The sequence below is a fragment of the Phalacrocorax carbo genome, chromosome 6 (genome assembly GCF_963921805.1).
Source record: "Phalacrocorax carbo chromosome 6, bPhaCar2.1, whole genome shotgun sequence".
In the NCBI taxonomy this organism is placed as follows: domain Eukaryota; kingdom Metazoa; phylum Chordata; class Aves; order Suliformes; family Phalacrocoracidae; genus Phalacrocorax; species Phalacrocorax carbo.
In genome coordinates this window covers 58797042-58822511 of record NC_087518.1, presented here as the reverse complement: position 1 = coordinate 58822511, position 25470 = coordinate 58797042, and the positions used below count along the sequence as shown (strand labels likewise).

The 25470-nt window shown below is 39.2% G+C and overlaps 1 protein-coding gene across 2 annotated transcripts in view; it reads left to right on the top strand.

The window, feature by feature from the left end:
• BCAR3 (BCAR3 adaptor protein, NSP family member) overlaps positions 1 to 25470 on the top strand; it is a 75267-nt gene that overhangs the window by 40830 nt on the left and 8967 nt on the right. For both annotated transcript variants that reach the window (XM_064455523.1, XM_064455522.1), the window contains exons 4-6: positions 22453 to 22581; positions 23698 to 24140; positions 25202 to 25302. In XM_064455523.1, coding sequence (XP_064311593.1) covers positions 22453 to 22581; positions 23698 to 24140; positions 25202 to 25302 — 673 coding nt within the window. The remainder of the gene's footprint in view (positions 1 to 22452; positions 22582 to 23697; positions 24141 to 25201; positions 25303 to 25470) is intronic.

Genomic DNA, 25470 nt, shown 5'->3' with positions numbered 1-25470 from the left:
CTGTGTCAGGGCCCTGAGGGCACTACTTGGCCTTAAGTGTCCTGACCAGCCTCTCTTGGGACCTCCACCCACACCCACTAAGAGCTCCGTTTAAGCTCAGGCTGGGGCCTTCAGACACTGCCCGAGCTGTGTCTTAGGTGTGCCTGCCCCTAGCCCTGTTCTGAAGTGCTGTGTGGGGAGCCCTGGGTGGACCTTGGACCTGGCCTGTTACCCTGCCTTGCCCGAGGCTCACTGGACTGTGGTAGGACCTGTTGGTGTCATTACCCTGCTCGGCGTGCTTGTGTCTTGGTGCCGTGGGACCGAACCTTGTTGGTGAGTGCATTGCTCACCCTGTGCTCCCAGATCACCTTCTCTCAGGGAGCAGCCCCACTCTTGCGGCTCCCTGATATGCTAATTGTAGCTCGCTGTTTTGAAAGATTCAATATGATCAAATATTTGCCATCCTCATAACTGCTTCACTTTATCAGGCTGCTCAGGCATACCTCACCTCCTTCAACTCCAAGAGAAGCAGCTAGTTTTAAACTAGCTAGATTCACAGTGAAAGGAATATCATAGCATTTATTGTGGCAGTAGTGACTACTAGCAGGCGTTGTTGTATAGGGCAGAGACACCGATGATAAACTTAGAAGCTGACTATATCAATTTGCTTTTTATACAAACCTTTCCTTGCTGGAATCTGGTGACTGAAAGTTATCTAAATAATTCCTTGTATTTAAAAATCCTCTGGACAGCAGAAAGGCAAAATGAGGTTTTTTCCTCCTGTTTTATTCTGTTCAAGATGCAACACAGAAAGCACTGGTTATAAAATTAATCCTCTGAAGGTGTTTGTTTTATTAAGAGAATGCCCTGTATAGATGAACTGTCATTTCTAATACTTGAATCTAAACTATAGCTCACAAATGGCAGTTTCCTGTGTTTTGAATATTGGCGTATTAGTTCATTCACTATATAAAGAGAGCTAATTATGCAAAAGCAAGCTCTAAGAAAAAAAAAAAAGTACTGATGTGCTGGAGTCTGAGTACTGAAGTGTCCATATGGCTTCAACCCTTCCTTTGTCTTCACAGTGGTGCTGAAACCATGGTCACAGTTAAATGGCTCTTTCAAAAACCCTTTTATGGTAGAAGAGAAAACAGGCCAGACTGCTTTGAGTCAGGCTGCTAACGAAGCCATGAAAGAGATTTACAGACACAATAGCACGTTGTACATTCTGTGAGATTTTTTACAAGTTTCATGAGCCAAATAATAGATCCATTGGTAGTCTCAGCAGGTCCTTCCCACACCCTGAGTCTGCACATCCACAGAACAGACTCCTGCAGGGGAGAAAGGATCAAGTGCTGGCAGCTTTGAGTGTGTCAGGGAAGTTCTTGTGAGACGTTTTGATCAAATTCGTGTGAACTAAAGATAGCTTTCTGTCCCATTCCTATTCACTATAAATACTTTAGGATCTTTTAATAGAAGTCTGTGCTGTAGTCATTAAGGCTGTATCAGGGTGGAAAGAAAGAAAACCAGGGTTTTCTCCTCCTTTCGTGGAAACCTTTTGAGCATTTCCCATGGAAATAATGCTAATAATTAAAGAAATACTTACCAGTGATGAGTTGATGAGTATTATTATGGCCTGCGGTTTTGGAGTTGTATTTTAATCCATTAGGGGAAAAATTACAAAAGTTATGACTGATTGTCTGCTCAGCATGGTCATGAAGGACGTTTATATTTAGATTCAGACTTGAAAAAACTGTCACTGGTCTAAGGAGGTTACAGCTGCAGAAAAACATTATTCCCTTACGAAGTTCTACTGAAGGATTCTTGTTTGTCTCAGCCCCATACTGTTCATTATTTCCCTAGTTTTACTCCTCCTTGATTTTGTTAGAAAGCAAACTGGCATAGACATTATTGTCATTTATGGTGGCTTTTGTGAGTTGCAACTGAAAATAAAATTCTGACGACATTCCAATGTCTTGGTCATCACCTGTATCTTTGCAAGATAAGAGAGTATTTTGTGAGTTTAATTCAACTTTAGGGAACTGTTATCAGGTGATGAGGTTTATTGATACAGTTTGTATAGTTAATTGCACAAATTCATAATATTGTGGATGCCAATCGCTATGCAGTAGTGGGCGTTTCTCTCATCATTCTAATGGCTGTGCCAAGAAGGTAACATGGTAAGGGTGCTATAAAAAAAGAAGTTTGTATGTGGGTATGTATGTTTGGGAAAGTTTAGAAAAAAATCTGTGTCAGCATGACAAGTAGTCATAGTTTGGGAAAGACTTCTTCCTGATGATGTTGACGTTTCATTGCAAGGAACCTTTTTTAGACCTGGAAATATATTAGAGAGATCCCTGCCCTACTGGAACAGTTGCCAGCAACAGCATATACCTGTTAATGAGCTGCTGCGTATCACTCTCCTGTGGAGACTTGCCTGTTGGGATGCGAGTTGTGACTTGTGAGCAGAAAGTTTGTTGGGTTCCAGCATTGTCTGACAGCATTATACATTAAGTATCTGAACTTGGAGGAATGCCTGACACTAAGGCACCAAATGATCAGAAGGTTATTTCTGAATCTGTAGCTTTTAATTTATTTTTTTCCCCACCCCTTTTTGCAACTGCAGCAAGGACAAACAGCATCACAGGAGGTGGGATTCTCAGACGGAATGTATTTTGTTTAGGAGGGAAGGAGTATGCCCATACAGGTGACTTTGATCTCTCTTTGTCATTATGGATTTGACATCCAACTCAAAGATCATTATTGGTGTCAGTGATACTTACCTTTTTTCCATGTTTCCCTGCTTAGTAGGAACTGAAACTTCACCAGCATCACTCCACAGCAGTTGACTTTTATATACAAGCTGTATAATTCAGAAAGATAAGATCCTGTTAGAGATAATTTGATGTTAAATACATGTATTTATCTGTCTCGCAATGAAAACTCAGTTTTGATGCTTGTTGGGTAGTTGCTAGTGATACACTGCCCTCTCCTGGAGAAAAAAACATAATTTTTTTTCAGTCAAGTCATGACTATTAAAATCACATTTTTCATAATAATTTCATTGTAACTTTCATAGTAATAAAAAATCTGTAGCCTGACTATTGGAAGTTGATTGTTTTTTTTCTTCCAGAGGCACAGAATGGAGGGGAAAGATTTCCCACCACCACCACCGTAAAGTTAACAGAAGTAGGTCTTGGAGGGAACTTTCTTTGTCGGGGTGTCACTGAGATTGTTAGAATAGATGTTCTGATGTGTTCAAAACCTCCAGCAGAGATTCCGTAGCCTCCCAAGATAATCTGTTCTACTTCCCAAACTAGGTTAGTCTAACAGTCTTTTCATTGTTACTGTGGAAAAGTTTTTCCTCAAATGTGGTATAAATAATAATTTTTGCACATATAGGTGATTTAGGTGAGTTTTTTTATTTTGGGGGGTTTTTTTGTTTCTTTGTTTGTGGGTTTGTTTGGGTTTTTTTGTCCATCTGTCTTCTTTTTGTTACCTTGATTTAATTTTCTAGTGGGATAAGTTATGGCTGTTGCAATAAGTTGGACAAATCACCTTGTCTTGTACTTTAAAATCCTGTTTTGTTAGTAGTCAAGTTTTGGGTAGTAGAATTTTTTCCTCAGCCTTATACCAGGCTTATTTCTTACAACATGTGCCCTTTCTTTACATAGAAGGGGCAACTATTTCCTTAAGTATCTTTGATAGTTATTCCTAAAAGCTTTCAGCAGCTCAGGAAAATTGCAAAGAAAGACTGAAGGAGTTACATATGTAGTTGAAATTCAGCAGCTCTCAAGTAGTTAATTCCCCTAAAATAATTACAAGAATCTTGCCCTATTTATTTGGAGCTAATGAAAACTTGTTTTGTTTGATAGAATACAGCTATCCGTAATTAATGATGGAATCTCACACCCAAGTGTCAGTATTTTCTCATGTTGAGTTTTGTTTGACCAACAGGCTAGTACTGAAAAGATTGTTGAGTCAGCAGTTCTGTAACCTTTTGGGTACACAGTGATGAATAAAATCTAAGCTCGTGTTTGCAGTAAATATGCAGGAAGTATAATTCTACAGCTCTGCAAGACAATGCACTTTTCAGTCTGCTGTCCTAGTTCATGTTTTCCTGGAAGAGAGATGCCCAAGTTTAGCCTGTTACTGTTTGGGGCTTTTTGTTCTTTCCTAGCCCCTGATTCTTGAATGCCGTGATTAGCTCTAAGATCTAGGGGGGCTTGTGGGTTGATTTTTTGGTTTGGTGTTTTTTACTTTTGTTTTAAAGCATACTGTGAAGAGAGGTTTTTTTTTCTTTTTGTATGATAATCCTCATATGAATTCAGTCAGGTGGATAGTGGCTTTCTGATTATTCTGGCCTTTGCTGTGAAGTCATTTAGCAGTGGCTCTTGCATTCCCTTCTGATACTGAAATTGAGTTTAGGGTATTTTGCTTATGGAGCATCTTTTGTAATGCTAAGTGTGCTTTGATAAATCTAAACTGCTGATAATTCTTGGAGCAGCATGCATTCTCTCTTAGCAGCCTGCTAAGTGTTAATCTTACGTCTGTCCTATCATGAATTTGACCCTGTTAATGTCAGTATTCTACTTCTTGTATTATTCCTCATTAACCCTTAAATAGCATCTGGAGTCATCAAAAGTTGCTACATGCACTAAGATTGCACTGAGCTTTGAGTTGAAAACTGCCTATAAAATTACTTTGCACTAATTTCTTTGGCACCAGTAGTAATACTAGTGGCGGTAGATATTTAGTTGATCTTTTCAAAATCTTTGTTAGATGATCAGTAACTACTATCAAGCCTTATTCACAGGTGAGGAACATAAGCTGGAGAGGTCTGAATCTGAAACACAGGCTAGAAGTTTTGAGGTACAAAGAAATATTCTTATTTTGTCTCCGGTGATTTTGTGAAACTTTAAATGAATTACCCTTCCCCCCCCCATTACCCAATTTTTTGCCTAAAATATTAATGTCTGTGGCTGTCAAATACTGACAATTATACATTGATAATATCCCCAAGTCAAAATTACAGTGTCAGTGAATGGAAATACTAGTAAATGGTGATGTGTGTTTACTTTTCACAAAAAGGAGAAAAAACAGGTGGTTTTTACTTTCAAGACATTGTCTGGTTCACCTTGATTTGTGATCCTTTTTCATTGCAAACAGAGTTATTGTATGTTCTGTCAGATACTGTGACTGTTGAAGTGACTGACCATTTCTGACAAACAGTGCTTTCCAGCACTGAATTAAGCCAAGGTGTAATCCTGGACCCAATCCACTGCATTGCAGTAGGCGCTGTTTTGCCTCATTTGCCAGAAAAGAACATGCCATTTTCCATAAAAGTGGTACCTGTGGGGAAGAAAGAAAGAGAGGTGCTGAATTATAATATTGCCATGACTAATTTTTTCTACCTCATCTGTAGTAAACATTCATCTATCTTGGTAAGAGCAACCCCATGCCTAATGAAAAATACTTGAAGATTTGAGTGGAAACTAAGCAGTAAATAGCATAAAACTTAATCTACTTGTAAAGTGAGTTTGGTTTTTTTCAGTTTCTGTGCCAATACTTGTGTCAACTGACACAAAGAGAAGAAAAGGATATATCTTTTTGTCTGTGTGATGGCATCAGCTGGAATGCTTACAGCTTACAGTAGGCTTTTATATACATATATGAGTAGGTGTGTATGTATGTGAAAGGTATGAGTGCCACAGAGAATTTTATTCCTTTTTATGTGAGGTATTTAAACTGTTAGTAACAGCAGAGATCTGACTACAGCCTGCCATCTTTTGTGTTGATCTTTTCTTAACTGTTGCTGAGCTGTCTCTCTTGTGCGGAATACTTATTTTTCTATTCATTTTGGGCTTTCAGTATTGTTCCACAGGAACTAGGCCTTAAAGATGATGGTTACTGATGCTGTTGGATCGTTTTTGTAATTTTGAAGATGGACTAATAACAAAAGCTGACTGAGACATGAAAATATTTATATTTAACTCTGTCACAGGAATGCCGTACTGAAGTTGATTTTAAAATGTATATAGGCATATGAACCACAAGGGGGAGCGAGTATATAGCTCGTGGAAGGCAGATTATTAAAGTATTTTGGGTACTCTTGCTGACAAAGCCCACGGAGGTAAAGCTCCTAATCTCTTGGAGCTGTGTTTATAGATAATAATTAGAGTAAAACTGGTACATTGTGTATGTCTGTACATCTTGCGTTTTTTTGGAGACGGACTGTTGAGATACAGTTTGGCCTGTGGAGAGGGCAGTCGAAGGAGAATCAGTACCTTTCAGTTGGGACACAAGTTATGAACATGTGCTGTCAAAGGAGCAGGTTTGTCTGAGATTTTTGTGTGTCAGATACTATTAGGAACTAAGCACCTACACAAACGGGGGAGTATAATGTTATGTTGACTATCTAGAATACACAGAGGTCGTTTGCCTCCATGCCCTCAAATCCTTCTGTTAGTAAAATGTGGAAAGGGAGATGTATGAGCTGAGGTGAGCTTTGCTGCTTTTGCATCATCAAAGCGTATTGTGCAAAAATGTAGGAGGGGGACAGGCCTCTTCAAACTCATATGTGCTGGTTAAAGACTTTTGAAAAACTGAGCTCTGACAGAGCCCAAGTGACTTGTGAGTTTTATTTTCAAGTGCTACATATTCAAAATCTCCCTTTGTATGAAACTGCAGTATTTTAGGGTACTCAGGAGTTTAAGATAAACAGCTGATTTTGAAATGCCTCCACTTACCCCCGTGAAGTAACAGAGTTTTTTCGTCTTTGAATTGGTTTAAATCTCAGACAAACAAACACTTTACTTTGGCAGGACTGGGGAGGCTTTAAAAAACAAAAATCTAAAGTTAGTGATTGTGTTAATGGTGGTTGCTTAATGAGAAAGAGCTCTTGTACACTGTCCAGGAAAGCTAAAGTTAGACTAGTGACTAAGTCCCTAGTAACTAGTAAACTAAGTCAGCAGGAAAGAGAAGAAAATAAGAGGCACAAGTTGTGAACAAATTCTGAACAAAAGGAAATTTATGCCTTTTCATATGTTCTCTCTTTTTTTTTTTTCCCCCAATCCGAGGAGTAAATTGAAGGAAAGACGGGTGACGTATTACAAAATTGCTTCATGTTTGTACATGGGTTGGCAGACAGTAGATGGAGCTCAAGAATGCGTATACTAGTTCTTGATAGGATATTTATATGTTTATAAAACCTACTGGTGGCTTTTTAATAGGAAGATGGCTAGTAGGAAAACCAGGCCTATTGCCAGATGATATTAAAATTTGTATGTTTCAGTTATAAAAGATCAGATTTTTCAAATGTATTTGGATGTCCTAAAGTACAAATTAGGACCTAGTAGGAAGCTCATAAGCAGGTTGGGCACTAATTTCTTGTAGCTGCCAATCTGGGTTTTTATGAGTCAGATTTTCGAAGAGATTTATTCAAGCAGCATTGAAAACTAAATAGATGCAAATTCTGATTTCTCACTATTCCTGTACAGCTGCAGCTTATTTCTGACTTTGCCTCACAGAACTGTGACAGAGAGGAAGAAGAAAATATGTTGACCTCTCCCATACCACACCTGTGCAATGCAAACAAGTGTAATTACAGTTCCAGCTGCTGTATCTATTGATTTGTGATCAGAAGCTGCACCAGCAACAGCCTGCAGGAAGTGAGGTTTTAGAAGAGAACGTGAAAGAGTCAGGTCTATTAAGAATTGGCACGGGAATGGTAGGACATGAGCTGGGTGGTGGGACTTTATGTGGCTATAGGCAGTTGAGTTAGGAACAGGTAAAAGTAAGCAACATTTTCTGACAGTGTTGTCATCTCATCCCCTTCCTTCCACTTGCTCTGCACTTCAGAAGTGTTCGGCTGTGAACAGTTGGGCACTAGCTGTATTTGGAGGCATTGCCCACCCAACTTTGTTAGAGGCTATCAGCCGGGTCTGAAGTGCTAAGACTAGATGGTAGTTGGCATTGTGAAGATGTTGTCTGCATGGACAATTTATCAGTTGTTGACCCCTGTTTACTGACTACTTCTTATGTTAAAAAGAACAAATAACTACTTACAGAGAAGAGTCTTACGTATAAAATGAAGAATGTTTCAGTCTGAAGATTTAAATACTTTGGTTTTCTTTTGGATTTTTTCTTTCAAATTTTATTTGTATTGTACTTCATTACACTACAGGTGGCGTTTTATAGCCATAGGCACCCACACCCATAGTTCGATTGTGCATATTCACTGTGTAATCAGGACGTATCTGTACTCCTATGATGTCATTAGTCTGGCGACAGTGAGCAGTGTGCTCTGGATTGGCTGCGTGCTGTATCGAATCAGATTGATGTTGTTGACCCTTGTATGGTACACTGTGCTGTCTGTCGTTTACAGCTGGCTTTCTGCCTGGATTGTTTACTTTCATTTAGTGGAGAGAAATCTAAAGATTACATGTATTTCACTGATTATTGTTAGGCTGATTTAAACGCTTAAACGATTTATTGATGTAGTACTAAATAACAGTGGCAAACCTGCAGTGCCAGAGCTATCACGCTGTCCTCCAGAGCTTTCTCACATACTCTTTGAGATTCCTTCCAGTAGTCTTAATTTTCATACTGCTGTATCACAGTGTCATGCAAAGGTTCTGGTTCAGGCTGTTAAGAATGTGTCATCCATTCATTGAACTATGTGTGCAGAAGTCATGTTAACCTTTAATAAAGACAAAAATCCCATTAGTTTTGTTTTTTTTAAAAAAAGATTTACTGTCTAAATAAAGCACCCTCTTCCCTGCCAGTTATACTGTTGATAAAAAGTGTCAGCAGCTGCTGTATGAAATGGTACAGTATTATTTTTTAAGGTTCATTATTTCTGGCATTCTCACAGCATACATAATTTTTGATTCTTTACTTGCTCCATTACAGAAAGGAAGGAAGGAACTGGTAATTACCATTTGTAATTTATGCCCTGCTGTTCATGTTGAGCTGTGGATGTAACACTTAACTTTTTTTCACTGCTGCTTAGTAACAAGCCTTTCAAATGAAAAATAGACACGCCCACATTGAATACGTATGAGGCCAAATTTAGTTTCCAGATTGAGCTGTTCTATTCCCATGGAAGGGGGTAGATTGTGCCTGCAATCCAGGGAATCTGTTGAAGATATACCCATTATGTCGTTTTGCTCTCAGTAGGGAAAAGACATGGCGGGGAATCTAGGTCCTGTTGAAAAGGTTTGGGAAGACGATTCATATACAAAAAACTTCATTCTTTGCCTCCCTTGTGTTTTTACTACTTGTTTGGGGGGAAGGAGCCATATTGAGAACTATATCATTCAAACTAGATCAATAGTACTATACTGGTAAGTATCCCTGGGTAAATGAGTCATAGAAGATGATGCAAAACCAATAGGACTTTCTATAAGATTTGAATGTACACATAAAGTTATCGAGGCCTGGGGAGATATGCGTGTGTTAGCTAGTGAACTACAATAATGGCTGGATTTGCAATCTAGAACTTGACAAAGTAGGAAAACGTGATTATATAAAGGATACTGCATTCTCTCTGTTGTCACAAGTACTGTATCATGCTACTACGAGGACTTGGGTGTTGGTTTTTGCTTTTTATGAAGTGCTTTGTGTTGAGCTGTATTAGAAACGCCACTCCAACCCTCGATTTTTTTTAAAATCTGGGGGCTTTTATTCTTGGGGACGATTGAGGACCTTTGTCTAAATTCCAGCGTAGGTTTACTTATTGCTAGGTCATAATACTTCTTGTCCTTTTTTTTCCCTATCCACATAAAGAAGTCCTCTCCTTTTTGGAACTTACTTCTAACACTTTTCAGAGCAGAAGTGGCCCACCTTATTTCATATTGCTAAACCAGTTGGTTTCTGCTGCAAAAATAGACAGTTGTCCTAATAGCCCTTCTCATCACCTGCTGTAGTTTTGAGTTACTTGTCTTGATAGTTTCTGTTCATGGTATTCTACATGAAACCTTAGTGTATGGTGCAGTGATTCTAATACTTTTTGTCACCATTACAAAGCAGAAATGCCTTGACCGATGCATTCTTGAATTTCATTTCCCTTCTGTAAATTGGATTAGGATGTTACTATAAGAACTTCTTGATGAAGGTTCTTCAGAAATGCAGTCCTTGATGAGTTGTCCTCCCACAGTACGAAAAAACTCCAGACAAGAAGTCATAGTTTGAAGCTTTTGTGTTTGGAGTCCTGCAGGGTATCTTTGCATCTTCTCTGGCTACCTGCTAAAGTAATCCAATGGATTTCCTCAAAGTGGAAAAACAAATTAAAATAAGCTGCAGTGTAGAGCAGAGAGAAAAGGAGGATACTTTCACATTCTTAGTATTTCACCTACTCATTCATTGTCTGAGTTTGTCATAAACTACTTGGAGAGGCATTTCCGCTCCCCAGCTAGAGCAGGACTTCATCTTCAAAGTCATTATTTTCAGCTCCTTTTCTGAGCCAGTCTTTCATCCTTTTTTTTTGCCAGGGTAATCACTTTTCAGTCCATTTAATGGTCTGAAAAGTGATTATTCCTACAGTTTTCTTTTTCTCAAGAGTCACAGGCGTAACATCTCCTACACATGGCCCAGCAGTCTGACTAGCTTTATGAACATTCTGGTTTTAGTCCTTAACTTGGAGCTAGGTACCTGCAAACCTCAGATGGTCCAACAGGTGAGAGTCACCCTTCCTTTTCCTTGTTATCAAGACCGAGGTTTCCTTTTCTTTTGGCTAGGCTCTCCGTCCCACTTGCCTTGAAAAGCAGTGCATATTTTATGTCGTTTCTTTGCTCAGTGCTGCTGCTTGGTTTATGTGCCAAGTCCCATTGCTTGATGCAGGTGCTGAGGGCACTTCACATTGTTCAGTCAATGTGGGAAGGAAGTACTCTATTATTAGGTGAGAAGTATTGCCTTGCAAGTAATACCTGAGGGCATCAATAAGCATTTAATATATGTGCCCTCCTAATTATGGAATATATTTGTTGCTGATGAAAAAGACAAGTAACTCTTCCTTTTAACCACTCCTTGCAACTAATTTATTCCTAATCTGAGATCTGAAATATCTGTGACTTCTGGACTTTTTGGTACCGTCCAAACCGCAAATGACTGATCTCTTCAAAGTTTCTCTCTGAAGTGTTACAGGCTTTCTTGTACCACTCACTCCAGGGCATTTTGCTTCCTTTCACTGAGTCTGTTAACCGGTCTGCTATGGAGGTGAGGTCTTGTCTCTTAACAGCTATTGTAATCAGCCAAGTCATTTGCCTTTTTTTGCTATCGTTCTTGAGAGGGCCTTGAGGTATGTAGGACAGATTCTTTGCTGATGAGTGGTTTACTGGTCAGAAAGCTATGGACTATGCTGGCTAGGAGAACACAATCACAGCATAAATAAAACCACTGCTGTTTATTTTTACTTTGCCAAATCAGAGGTGTTCTTGAAGTCAGTTCGGTCTTCCTCTAGTCGTTTGCACAATCCCATGGGACTATGACCAAGCTAAAGCTGTCCACTGATAGCTTTGAATATTAAAGGTACCTTGGTTGCACCACTAATATTGACTATGCTGACAGTGTTGGTTTCTTGCTATTTTTTCCATGGACTGCTTGCCAGGAGCTTCCTAATTAAAAATAAACAGATTTATCATTTTCCTTGGTTACCTGAGCTCTAAGGATATAATTCTTATTTGAGTATGAGGAGTAACAGTCATCAAACAGTAATCAACTGCTTTTCCTCTTCATTATTTTCTTTTATATGTTCTGTGTATATTATTGATGATGCAGATAGAGATGTTGCATGACTGAGCTGGAGCAACCAATTAAGCCTTTATCAGCAGAGGGAAACAGTCAGGTCTTGTGTCTCATCAAGAAGAGAAGTTTGCTTTGAGCTGGTGGCTTAAATACATCTCTGAACCAGGGGGGATACCAAGATAGAGGAGCTAGAATTTCACTGGTGAGTGAAACAGATCACATGAGGATTCTGGCACTCTGTATGGCATGTTGGAAGCAAGCATGCCAGCAGCCACTGAATTGATAGTATCAGCTTCAGCTGTGGAAAGTGTCCCAGACTGATATGTGAGTAGGGGTTGTAGCAGCTCCGGCAGGCGGTGGTGATACTCAAGAGCTTGCTAAACCTCTGAAAACTGCTAATAGTGACTGTTTATCTTCAGTCTTGAGGAACCACAAACAACAGAACTGAAAATGCCGAAGGATTATAATGTTTTTCAAATGCTGATTGCAGCACTTTGCTGCTTTTATCATCGTAAGTCTATTATCAGAGTCAAGGTAGGTGCCCGTTTTCAATAACAGTAAATACACAGTGTGCTCGTCAGTAAGGCTTTTGGGTTTTGTTTCAGAAGTGTTTGTTTTTATATGATGGTTGGGTAGTGTATATTTCTGTTCTAAAGAACAACTTTAGAATTCACTGTTGTCTCAGAGAAAAGCTTGAACAACCTTCAGTTTTATGAGCCTGAAGCTGACTGTCTTTTTGTTTAGGCACAAAGTTAAAAAAGCCCTGGTTTGGGACTTGCTGATGAGAATTTTAGCGAAGTTCCAAGCTTTCAGAATTTAACTGAGGAGACCGCTTTGTTCCCTGACCTTTTCACCTGCTTACTGAAAACATAGGCAATTGTGCTGAGGAGCTCAATTTTTTAAAATGCTTCAGACAATTTTGGACTTGTCCTTACATTTTAGAACTTTTAAAATTACAAAGTACACCAAATCATATAATCATAGAATGATTTGGGTTGGAAGGAACCTTTAAAGATCATCTACTCCAACCATGCCATGGGCAGGGATATCTTGCACTATATGCAAAGAAAAAGCCTTTATAAAACATTTTGAGCCACACTTATGGAAGTCTCTTAAGTGACTTGGGAATTGAACTGTAATCAGGTGGGGTATCTAACCTGATTTTGAGGATTGAGATTTTGAGGATCTGCGACCTATGCCCAAGCTTTTAAATCTTTTCATTTAAGACTTATGCTTGGTTTTTTTCTTTGGATAACAAAGTGTCAGCTCTGTAAGTCACTGTGTAATGCATATAGATTTTCTGGAGCACTTGCAATGAGGAAGGATGTGAAGGTTGCTACCTTCTGGCCTGTTGGCTTTCAAACTTTAATGGAGGCATTTGAAAGTTGGGATCAGGTGCCCCCCTTCTCTCTCCTCCAGTGATTTAGCCTTTTAACTGTCCACTTCTGAAAGTGGGGTTGTGTGGGTCAGTCTTTTGGACACCCTGGAAAAGTGACTCTGATCAGACTGTCTTCTCTTTCTCAGTGGGACAAATGTCAGCAGTTATCATCAGAATAGCGAGCTAAAGATGTTCTCCTGTTACTGTAATTAATTTTAATTTTCATTCCACTTTTAAGCATCAGGCTTAACTCCTCTGTTCTAAAACTTTAAAAATGACATTGGGTTTTATTGTTGGCTGTCAGAACAGTTATAAAACCGTTGTTCTTGACCATGCATGTCCTTTGTTTAACTTGGCATGAATTTCTAATACCTAAAATAACGGTGATGTTGTCATGGCAACTTTCCATTTAGTCTAATCCATATAGTCTCTAGAGAAACTGAAACATTAATAGTGTTTGCTGTATGGAGGGTAAAAAATAAAACCTTTTATGTAGAAACAAATTACAGCTGGGCTTTTTCAAAAATAAGGTTCTATTTAAAGAGATTTGCACCATTTAAAATAGATTTGAATGCATGTGTTCCAGCATGCAGATTTAGCATTAGTTGAATGATGAACTGCTATTTTAAGAAGTTCTGATGGTAGAAAACTGGGGTGCATTTACTAAGAGAAAGTGACTCTAGGTATAGAAACAGCTGGTGGTCAAATCAAGTAAGGTCTGCACCTTGGGGCCAAATGATATACCTTCCGTGAAATGCCAAAGTGCCTAGGATGGTGTGAACACCTGAGCCCAAGTCATTGTCTTGCCTAATTTGTGAAAAAATACCACCTTAAGCAAAGTCAGTTTGTGTAATTAGATGAGATTAATTCTTAGTTTTAATAGTAGTTACAATTGTAATGAAATACCAAATTGATCCATAAATTAGCATGCTAAAGTCCACAGCTACCTCTGAGAGATTCAGGTTTTTTGCTGCACCAAGATAAATTCATTGTAATCATGTTGTCCAGTTTAATTGAAAACGGTATGTGGCCAAGCTCAGAGATGCCTCGTCATGTCCCCTGCCAAAGCACGGGAAACAGTACAGCACTTGAGCACTCATGTTTTGCTGTACTCAATTTTAGCATGTGAAATTAGGATATCAATAGCTGATGTTTGGTTTCTTTTCCTATACATTGATAGAAAATACAATGATCAGAAGATCTGAACTTGGATCAACTCATTCTTCAGTCATTGTGTCGATACCTTTTACAATCCCATTTGGTTTTAATAGCTGATTACAGTTAGGGTCAGCTTCTACATTTGAGGAAAATAAGGGGAAACTTCAAAGCAAGAGGTTCCTGTTCGTGGTTAAAAAAAGAAAGTTAAGAGAAAATTCTAAATTGTGACTTATACCACTTCCAAGCCAAAATGTTGTTCAATTTTTATATTTTTTTGGAAGTTAAGAATTAAGTTAAGACTAAATCAGTGATAAATGGTGACTTGAAAAATGAAGAGGTCTACATTAATAAAGCTACCTTTGCCACAAGACTTCTTTTTTTAGTTCTGGCTAGTATGGTGGTCGTGATCAGAGGGAAAGACCTAGAAGTTCCAAGTATTTTCATTCTTCATTCTCTGATATGATTCACCCTCAGCTGAAGCTGCGCAAAAGGGGAAAGCCGCTCAAATTATCAGGACTGCCAAGTTTTGAAACTTCCAGCATGTTGATCTAGCTCATTACTGGGTAATGTACTCATGCTATGAATGTGGCATGCGTAAGAAGCCTTTTATAAGCAACCACTTACTGCGAGTGCCATCTCTTATCTTAGATGAATTGCACGTACTTTTTATAGATAGTGGATCTTAATTAATATTTCTTCAGTATGTGATGATCTAAATCTGTTTCACTGACATCCTTGGGCTTCATGTATCCAGTTTCAGCATGTATGTGGAGGCAGTTGGATTTGATAACGTGAGTTTACAAGTCATCACCAGCCAGCATTATGAGTGCCTTTTTGATGTTAGATTTGTTGTTGTTGGAGAGGGCTAGACAGGAAAAGACTGACTTATCAAAATGAATTGAAATTTTGTATAGCTCCTGGAACTTTGATTTCCCGTTGTCTTGCCACTGAGTATCAGTTTTGATGAGTCGTATACTATATAACTTTTTTCAATTTCCCATGGTGATTTTAATGATTTGAATACAGTTTATCAAACTTTCACTGCAATATACTCTCTATCCTATATAGATGGCAGAGGGACGACTGGTGCTCTATAAGCAATTCCTGCTTGATAGGAATGGGAACATTCTCCAGTAGATATTTATGCATTTAACATCTTGGAAATATCTTTCATTTAGGTATTTCTCAGATTAAAACAAAAAACTTACCTAACCTTTAAAATCCTTTAGATTTGGTAGTCAAAATCCTTGGGGTCACCTAGAGAGGAGATCAGGATTAGGCTAACTCTAAACTCAAGATTTCTCAGGATCCATATTCCAGAAATGAAGCTGTCTTCCTGTCTTCCTAGCTCTGAATGCGGTCACCTAGAAAATTAAGGAATTGTTAGTGAAGTATTGTAGTGGAAGGTGGATGCAGAGTCCACTAGAATTAAGTCTTACCATTACCTTCAGTTAACATTAGGCTGAACGTGGTACTAAATGCCTTTTTTATTTTCCTCCTCCCAAACAAATATCTCACTTATTAGTTAATAAAACAAGGCCACTTCTCTGTGAATGTCAGGCAGGTTATGTTGTTCATAGTGGCAGACTAAGAACATGCACATGATAGAGTTTGTTTGATTTTAAAGAGCCATAACAGTTGTGATGGAATTTTTCTTAGTGATATGTTATCTTTTCTTCAGTAATCTCAGAAGTTGTCACCTGCTACAAGCGTGCAAATCCTGTGGCTTCAAAATTGCCATTTTCCTCTATTACTTCATCTCTCTGATTTGTTCAAGATTTCTCTCCTGCATCTTGGGCGTGGCAAAAGTTTATATATTATTTCGTTGATATGGCTCAACCAACCACTACAAGCCACTAGAAAATAAAAATAAAATCCTGCAGATGTTGGCAGTGATCTATGCAAAGAGACTTTTATCGTCCGTTTTGTACCACCCATTACTCAACATAGCACTTGTTATAGTCCTGTGTGAACTTTGTGCTCTCTGGAAGGTAAAACTGCCTGTGAAGAACATTGCCACAGTTTTAGTTCAGAATGTCTGAGTTAATCAGAAAATGCTTTCCTGAATTTAGAAACTCCCCTTTTCCCATTAGTTCTTTCTCAAAATAACTATTTCAGAAATACTTTGTCTGCATGTTCCTGTCACTTTGTAAGTTCCTGGCCAGTGATACTACTTTTTTTTGCAGAGGAGAAAATAAGGACTGACAAGCATGTTTTCAAACAAAGATGGAGAGTCAGGTCCCACATGGGTATTCTTTTAAATGCCTAGCACAAGTCTGTTGGTTTTGGTGGCTGATTAGTAGAGTTATAAGTGAAATACATTGTACTCATTATAAATAAAATTAAAACATAAATTGATGTAACTGTATATTTTAAAATGCTTGTACTCATAGTGCCAGGCAGGCAGTCTGATCAGGATCACAAGAGTGTGCTCTTAGAGAGTTAAGGGATCTCTGCAGCAGTGAAGTATATCTTAATCCAGAATTGGAACTTTGACAATAAAATATTCATTTTCTGTATGCACAAGTGGATTGCTCTCCAGTGGTTTGGAAATAAAAGAATTTCATGGATTTTTCACTTTTCCAGATGTTTTTAGTGTCCTGTGTCTATGCGTCCCCTCCCTTCTTTCTCGTTTCACATCTTTGTCTTCCCTCTTGGTATTTCCTGTCCCTGCCCCAGCATCCCCTCCACATTTTCTGTTCATTGGTCTTTCTGTTAAATTATCTACTTGGCTAAAAGCTATGTAAATCTCACACAGTTTAAGTTTTTGCTGAATGACAAAGTATCTCCTGTATCTCCTCATACATTTGGAGATTCTGTCAGACCTAGTGATGTTACAAGGTCAGAAAGTTGTAGTTCAGAGTTCACGGTACACTTAAGCAAAAACAGAAGGCCTCCAGTGTTGGAGAAAAGATAGATTGTGGAGAAAGCTATAATAGGTTTTATTTAGATAGATGCAGTGCATTTATTAAAAGTTTAGGAAAGGTACTGGCTTGACTTACTTCTTCAATCAGATCCTGCTTTGGTTTTCACTGAGCTGTTCTCATTTATCCCTAATGATTTTCTCTCTCCTTTTTCTTTCTTTCTTGAAATCTCAAAGCATCAGGAAATAAGGTGGTTCCAAGGCTACCTTTTGGGCTAACTTAAATATCAGCTGGCAGAGCTGTGCAAAGCATCAGGAAATAATTGAGGTTGAATGGAAATGTGGCCACCTTTAGTCGTGTGTACATGTAACAGTCCTTGACTGTGTTATAAGTGAAAAATACTTGGCCAGAAGGATACAAAGAGAGGGGATATGAAATTCCACATTAACAGAACTGAAGCAGATGATCTAGCATAACAGATTTTGGACCACTTCCAAACCGTGTCTAAAAAGTAAAAGCCTTTCCCTCATAATTCAAGCTGTTTAAAAAAAAAACAGAACTAACAAAAAAACCCAATACCAAACAAACCCAACACCTTCCTTTCCAACCCCCCCCTTCCCCATTTTATCACCTTAGAGAGGAATTAATAACAGTTGAAGTAAGCCACAAAAGCTATAGAACAGTCAAGTGCAACCTTGGGTGTATATGTGGAAACCTGTGTGATTCTCCTCTCTGCTATTTTGATATTCCATTGATACATGTACTTCACTGGACTTGTTGCAGATACAAGCTGGAGAAAGAATCCATTGCCAGTAGGCAACAGAAATAACTGTGGGACTTCTATTTTGTTTACCACCAAACTCACCCAGTAGATTATCCAGCACAATTAAAAATTATTTTAATCTAATATGGTAGATTCAGCTAGGATGGTTGACACACAAGAGCTCAATATGGTGAGTTTCCTTTAAAGAGTGCCAAACACTCAAATGAAAGTAACTCCTTGGATGCACAAGCAATAGATTATCATGAGAAATTCCAATAAAATGTATTTAAAAATTTCATAGGTAAAGCATATTGTGGTAGGTCAGGTCCTTTTCAAATTTACCCTGAATAAGATCGTATTTTGATGTTTTACTTTGTTAAACTTTGATACTTCCAGTTTTTGGTATGCTAGATTAATATTTGCCCGAAAAAAAGTAAAATAATATGTAACATCACAGGTAGCTTGTTACATCTGTAAGCACAGCCTGCTTTTAGTTTAATGGCCCTGAAGTATAAATCCTTTGTGAAATATAATAAACTGGCATGGCATTTATTAAAAACACTAAAATAACTGTACTGACTGGTAATTCCTCCCCCCCCGCCCCCGAACTCTTGGGCTCTCTAGGTTTTTCATTGGGTGTATAAGTAGGATTTGAGGGCTTTTGCTGGAGGTTGATAATATTGTATTGCTAAATAGTTTTGTATTTTCCTTCTAAAGACCTGTTCACAAAAACTCAGCATGGCAGGAATATCTTAAAATAGCACCAGGACTGGAAACAATGTGACTAAAATGTGAAGGAACAGTTCTGGAAAGCACACACTTAGGGTGAGTTCTTTGTAGGTCAGGAAAAGCATCTGTAGTGGTAAGGAGTTCTGCTGACTTAATTTGCTTTTATATTCCAGGGATTTCTGACAGGGTTGATACTATTTGGAAATCTTAAAAGAATTTAAAGTGGAAGCTTCCCTGTGTTGCTTCAACCATGTTTTGTTGCAGAATATACTGAAGTCTTCAATTTTTGTCGTAGATTATTTTTTAATTTCTTTTGACCATCTGCTTCACTATCTAACTCTAAATTAAGAAATTAAGGTTTCTTTCTGTCATTGGGTAGGAGCCAACAAAGCATCTTAGACAAAGGCATAAATTGAGGACATACTACTAAATGAAAGTTTGTCACTATGAAGTTAGTGCAAATTTATAGCATACCATTACTGTCCGTTAACTTTTGGGTGCTGTTGGGAAATGAAGCTGAAGCCTCTGCATCATGCTGTGTGGAATGGGTCACCTTTCCTTTTAAAAGAAAGTCCATTGACATAGCTAATTATGCTGTTCTAAGCTTACGCTCTTCCTTATTTACAGGTTAACATGCTTGTGTAGGCTGTGCCTGGAGTGAATTTTGAGCCCTTAATGAGAAGTTCAGTGTATGCAGTGATTCTTGCAGACCAGAGGCCTTGGGCATATCATTTAGAATAGAAAGGTATAGCGTGGTAAGATTACAGGCAGTTTGTTGGCCACACTTCTCCTTTAGTGGATGTAGGTTGTATAAGAAATCAGCCAACAAAAAACTGTCCAGCAAGACATGCTATTACTAAACTTGCTTACCTAGGCAGTTTCCCCCCTGGGTATTTTGGGATTTGTGCTAGCCACAGGAGTTCTTCCACTAAGTTCCGAGTTGCATAAGGGTTATTTAAGCGTGTTTGCTCCATCTCAGGAGACGTCTGACCTCTGGCAATCAGAGTATGCGCAGTGTGGTAGACCACGGTGGAGAGGATTTTTAACAAACCAATAATCATGATTGTTAACAATTTACTTGGTTTTGATTCCTTAAATGTTGTTGTGTTGCTAGGTGTAATTCAAGTGCAATGTGTCTCTTTACGTTCATACAAGTAGTGAAAAATCCATTTAACCACCAGAAGAAATTCTAGGTTTCTCTTCCGTATTTGTAATTCATGTGTATCTGTAACTTGATCAGCCTGTTTTCTCAAGATAATTTGTGTCAGCACAATGGATTAAATTAGTCTGCACACAAAGACCTATAGCTCTTTTTGTTGGCTAAGAATCTAGCTCTCCTAAGCAAATTCAGTTATTGCATTTATACGCTAGGGTCTGTTCCATTTCCAGTAGCTTTGCCTACCACTGAGATACAGTTGAGATGGTTTTGGAATGATGGTAATAATTTGGACAGTAGTTTGGGGATTTTTAAGATCTCTGTTCAGTCAAAAGCATGTTTCAAAAACTTAAATACAGTTCACCTAAAAGCACTAGTTCCTTTCAGAAGGTCAGCAAAACACACAGCCATGAATGTAAAAGATTTGTATACCATTACTACTGAAAGCTGTTGTTCAGATTGGAGGGAATACTTTAAAAGTTCTCCGGACACTTCCTTGTGCAATCAGGGGAAGGTGCTCTTGAAAAGTCTACTTTCCATTTGTGTGCTCTTCACTCTACCTTCAGCTTATGTAAATGTTATAATACTTGCTATCGTTCTGTAAGATGTGGCAGTGAAATGGTTAACTGTTAATTCTGGAAGTGGTGTCAGTCAGCTTTAAATGGGTACCCAGCCATTTGAGTTGGGAAATGAGGGTGGCATGTGCCACTATTCCTTCAGCTGTGTCGGTCTGATTGGGCACAGAGGTTCGGAGTGGAGGGGGGATTTTTGGCCTTGCTTCACTGTTTTGATACTTCAATAGGCTTTTGGGCTTGAGTCCTCACCAAGCCTCTTCTGTGACTCTTTCTACACCCAGTAACTATATCTCTTCATGTTGTACATGGTTTTATGCAAGAGCCCTTGCAGCGAAGGTCTTTTTTTGTGGCACGGTTTGTCCCTGCAGGCTTTTTTTCTCATAAAGCTAGGGAGCAGTTGGTGGAAGACCTTGACTGTACAAAAGCACAAAGGATTTACTCCTTGTTGAAAATTATTTCCATTTTGAACCACATTTGTGTGGATAAATACCACCTTGTTATGGTTCACAGAAGTAAAACTGAGGTGGAAAGTTATTCTTTACCAGGTTGTTTTTATCTGTTGTGTTCCTGTATAAGCTACTACACTTATTTGTGTTTGTCTAAGAGAAGCCTTAGTTTTCTCTGAGAAAAGCAGAGAGAAGATGATAATTTATCTCAGAATTTCTCTGGGCTCCCAGCATGTGTAAATAGTTTTGGCAGCAGAATGCCTCTTCTGGCACTATTCCACCAGAAATCTGCTGTCTAGTAATCTGCTGTAATTCAGTTTGCTTGAAATTGCAGGGAGGATTGTTGAAAGAAGTGCTAAATGTGTGCCACCTGCTCCCACGGTTAGGTGCTGTGAGTATTCAATATGAAGAAGAAAATGCAGCGTTCACAGAAAGAATGGGAGTGGTGGGCGAGCATTCTCAGTTCTTTTTAAAATAATGAATGTGTTGCATATTTACATCAGTGTGTCAGTGAAGGGAACCTGTGAGCTTTGGCTCATATCCAGAGCTAAGGAAAAAAAAAAATCCATAATGCACTGGGGAGAAATGTTGTGTTTTAGTCTGCTCTCCAGGTGGATGCCCCTCTCTCTTTTTAAAATGTATTTTCTTTTAAGAGAGGGTATACTCTGCTCCTTTGATCAATGTAGAACACGTTTCCTGTAATGAGCCTGCGTCTCTTGGGTATCTTAGCCTTCTGAAACTCTTCAGCACCAGTAAAGATGGGCTGGAGTCCCCAGCCCTTGGAGAATGTAAGGAAGTCCAGAGAACTTCTCTCCACTGAGTGCTTATGAAAGAGAACCTGGCAACTCTTGAGACAAGATACCGCACCTTACTTTGTGAGCAGCACTGCATCCATGAAGCGCTAATGAGCCAGCTATCCAGCATGGAAGCTGTACTCCAAGAAGAGAGGGAAATTGGAAGTTTCTAGAAAAACTTATAGTAGTTGTATAGTGGTGATGGAGATAATCTCCAAGCAGATCTCATGCTTTTTGTGCTAAGGGGCAACAAGGGGTTTTTTCCCTTAAGAAGGGAACATCCTGGACATGCAGATTTAATGACCATTAGAAGTAAGCCTCCAAGATTAAGAAGTCAACCTGTAAGGTTGGCAGTTTACTTTGGCAAACTTTTTTTTAGTGCAACAGAAATACTGAACAACTGTGTATGTCCAGGTTAGCCTGTCTTGATGCATTTGGGATGTTCTTAATTGGGTGGGTTCAAAAGGGGGGTGGGGGGGGGGGGAGGGAAGACTGTATTTAAAATGGAGGTTTAAACAGGAGGAAGAATATTGGAGCATGGCATTTGGGTCCAGCTCCATTTTTTGGAGTATAGTTAGAATTCTTACTGGGAAGAGGAAGTAAGAGAAGGGACTTTGTAGGTGTGTCGTTACTAGCTTGGTGTACAGACAGAACACTTTGTTCTTGCAGTGTATAACAATCACACATTATCTCACTGAGTGCTGGATTTTGCAAATACGATCTGGAGAGCGAAGCCAAGCTAGCCTGCTAAAAGCAGCACCTGCATTCCAGTGGCTAGTGGAGATCACGTGGTGGAAGTTATAACCCAGGTAAAATGTTAATCACTAAACTTGGCACAGTTGAAGCTTTTAATCTTTTATTGCAGTTTTCTAGGGAGAGGCAAGTTATGGACAATAGCCCAGAAAAACTGAAGAAGGAGTTAGAGGAAGAGCTGCAGCTGAGTAGTGAAGACCTGCGCAGTCATGCCTGGTACCATGGACGTATTCCTCGGCAGGTACGTGGCTTTTGCATTGCCAAATGTGCTTTGAGCTTTTTTAGACAAGCAGAATTGCACTAAAGTACTGTACACATCTCTGATATCTGCATTAATTTAATTTAGTAGAAATATAACGCTTATTCATGTAAAAGCTATGGTATTTATCACAGCTTGGCATAAAATGAGACCGATGAAAGATTCAGGGCAGACACTGGTGGAAAAGACAGATATTTCAGGATCTGTGTGCGCTGAATAAAGGCAGAAATGAAATTTAAGCTTTATACGAGCATACTCTCCCCACATATTGTTCAGACACAGACGTTAATTTGGTTCACTATTCTTAACTGAAGTGAAAATGTTCCTGTTTATTTTCTTTCTTGCACTTGGGGTTTGGGGGCGGGAAAAAATTTATGCAATACACAACAAAATCTATGCAATAACTTCATTTTGATCCTTACAGCCGTAGTTAAAAACATTAAAGCTGTCGTTGGGTTGGAGCTTAGGTTGCCAGAGCACCTGGAGCTCCCCCTGCGGGCCTCCCTCATGTGCGTACCCGGCTCTCACCAGAGCTGCCTTGCTGCCCTCCTAAATCAGGACAGCAGGCACAGCAGCCTGCACTTAATCTTAACTGTTCAGTGCGTGTTTATCACATGAAAGGACTAACTCAAGACAGAACAGATTTTTTTCTGATTCTTCCTAGTACTACGCAGTATTCACAAAGAATAAAAAATGAAAGCTGCTGTCACTTCAGGTCCTGTAGTAATGGCTTCTAAACTTCAGTGTGACTGTCTATTCAGATACTTTACATTTTAAAATCCTGAGTCACTTCTTTCCCTTCATGCCTTATTTTCTGTTAGCAAACTATGAAGAAATAGATATGCAAAAGTGGGTCATGCTGCTGGGATTTTCCAAGAAGCCCCTCCTGATCTCTTCTGTGGGATAAGCTCTTAATTTTAGAATTGGAGACATCATTCTTCTACCACACTTCATGCTTTGCTTTGTATTTCTGGCTTTGTCCTTCCAGAGCAGCCCAATTAAGTCCTATGTCTAAGAATATTTTGTGGCCATGTGTTGTTTGACTACTTGTTTTCTGATTCTCAAAGTACTTTTTTGTATCGTTCTTTTTCCTCACAGGTGGCAGAAGGCCTGGTTCAGAGAGATGGAGATTTTCTGATTAGGGATTCTCTCTCCAGTCCTGGGAACTTTGTTCTTACCTGTCAGTGGAAAAACACCTCTCAGCATTTTAAAATCAACAGAACAGTTCTAAGACTCAATGAAGCCTACTGCCGTGTTCAGTATCAGTTTGAACTTGAAAGTTTCGACAGTATCCCCGGCTTAGTTCGATACTATGTTGGGAATCGCACACCAATATCAAAGCAGAGCGGAGCAATTATTTTTCAGCCTATCAACAGGACTGTGCCTCTCAGGTGTCTAGAAGAAAAGTACGGTGTAACTCCAGTCCGACAGAAAGAGCCAAGTATCCCTGCAGGGAAAACAGAAACCGCAAAAAGGCTGAGTCTGGGTATATCCAGCGTGCAGTCCCTGGAGCAGAGCACACCCAGAGGAAATCTTTTGAGGTACTTTAATTCTGCTGTCCTTATGGAGGGAAATGAGGAAACTCCTATCAGCTCCTGCTGTAGGTGGTGTGAATTTTCACTCTGATTTTAGCTGGAATTCTGGGTGTGAGCATTTGCTGGTTTGTAGCAAAGGATTTTTCAAGGGCTGATTTTTGAAACTTCCTGACGTTTTTTGAAACTTCCTGACGTTGTTAAGAAGATGCGAACTACTTTGCGGTTATGCAGAGTGATCTTTAGAAAATTTAAGCTACGTTAAGGAGGTAGAATAAGTGGGGATGGGTGAAGCCGTGATATAAGTGGCAAGGCTGCACATAGCCTTTGCTCGTCATGTGGCCCAGAGCGTGCCCCAGGTTTATGGGGAGGCTCTTACCCCTGATACTTGCATTGCAGTAGTGACAGAACACTGCTTCCTGAATGCCGCTTGATTAGCCTAGCAAAAGAAAGGAATTCTAGCAGACTGGTAACTGAGTGCAATAATCGGATTCTGAAAGTATCTTTGGAAAAACAAGATGCACGTCTGCAGTTCCAAAGGGACGAGTTGCTTAAAGATGATGATGGCTTTGGCTCTGGTTCTCCACTTGCAAGTGGATGTATACTGGGGAGAGGGAAGGGATTCTTGAAATCCACAGAGCGAGAGCAAATGTAGACTCTGGAAGCACAACAGCAGTGCAACTTGTTCTTCAGTGTCTTGGCAAATCTTGACTACTATAAGACAAAGGATTAAAATAAAATCTTGCTGCTGCTTCAGAGAAGTCTTTCTTTCCATATTTGACTTCTGCAATAAAAATACCAAATGTGGGATAGTGGATCCTAATTTCAGGGTCCAAATCAAATGTTCTACTAAAAAGGCTCAACATTCAAAGAAACACCCTTTCAATGCTGCAGAGTCACATATATCATAGCCTATTTCATTGCCACTACAACAGCATGAAGTACCTTTTATTCTTATAAGCTGCTAATGATCTTTGCCCTGCTTATGATATACTCTGGAAATCAATTGCGTATGCTAACGAGTGTTGGATATATTGATATGTTTTTGTTTGCATTTTTGTTCACCCTAGAAACAAAGAAAAAAGTGGCAGCCAGCCAGCTAGTTTGGATCACGTTCTGGAGAAAAGATTCCCTCTAAAGGCTCACCAGTCAGAGAGCTATCTGCTAATAGGTATGTTTTTGTAATTGAATGTTTCACGCTTAGAATCTGTGTGTGCCCAGGTGGTCCGTTACAGCTCGGACCAAAGTGAGACTGTTGACTGGTAACTGCTTTTTCTCAGGGTGAAGTATGCAGATGTGGTAGTGTTCCTCACCAGGGGAAAAGCACTACCATGGCTTT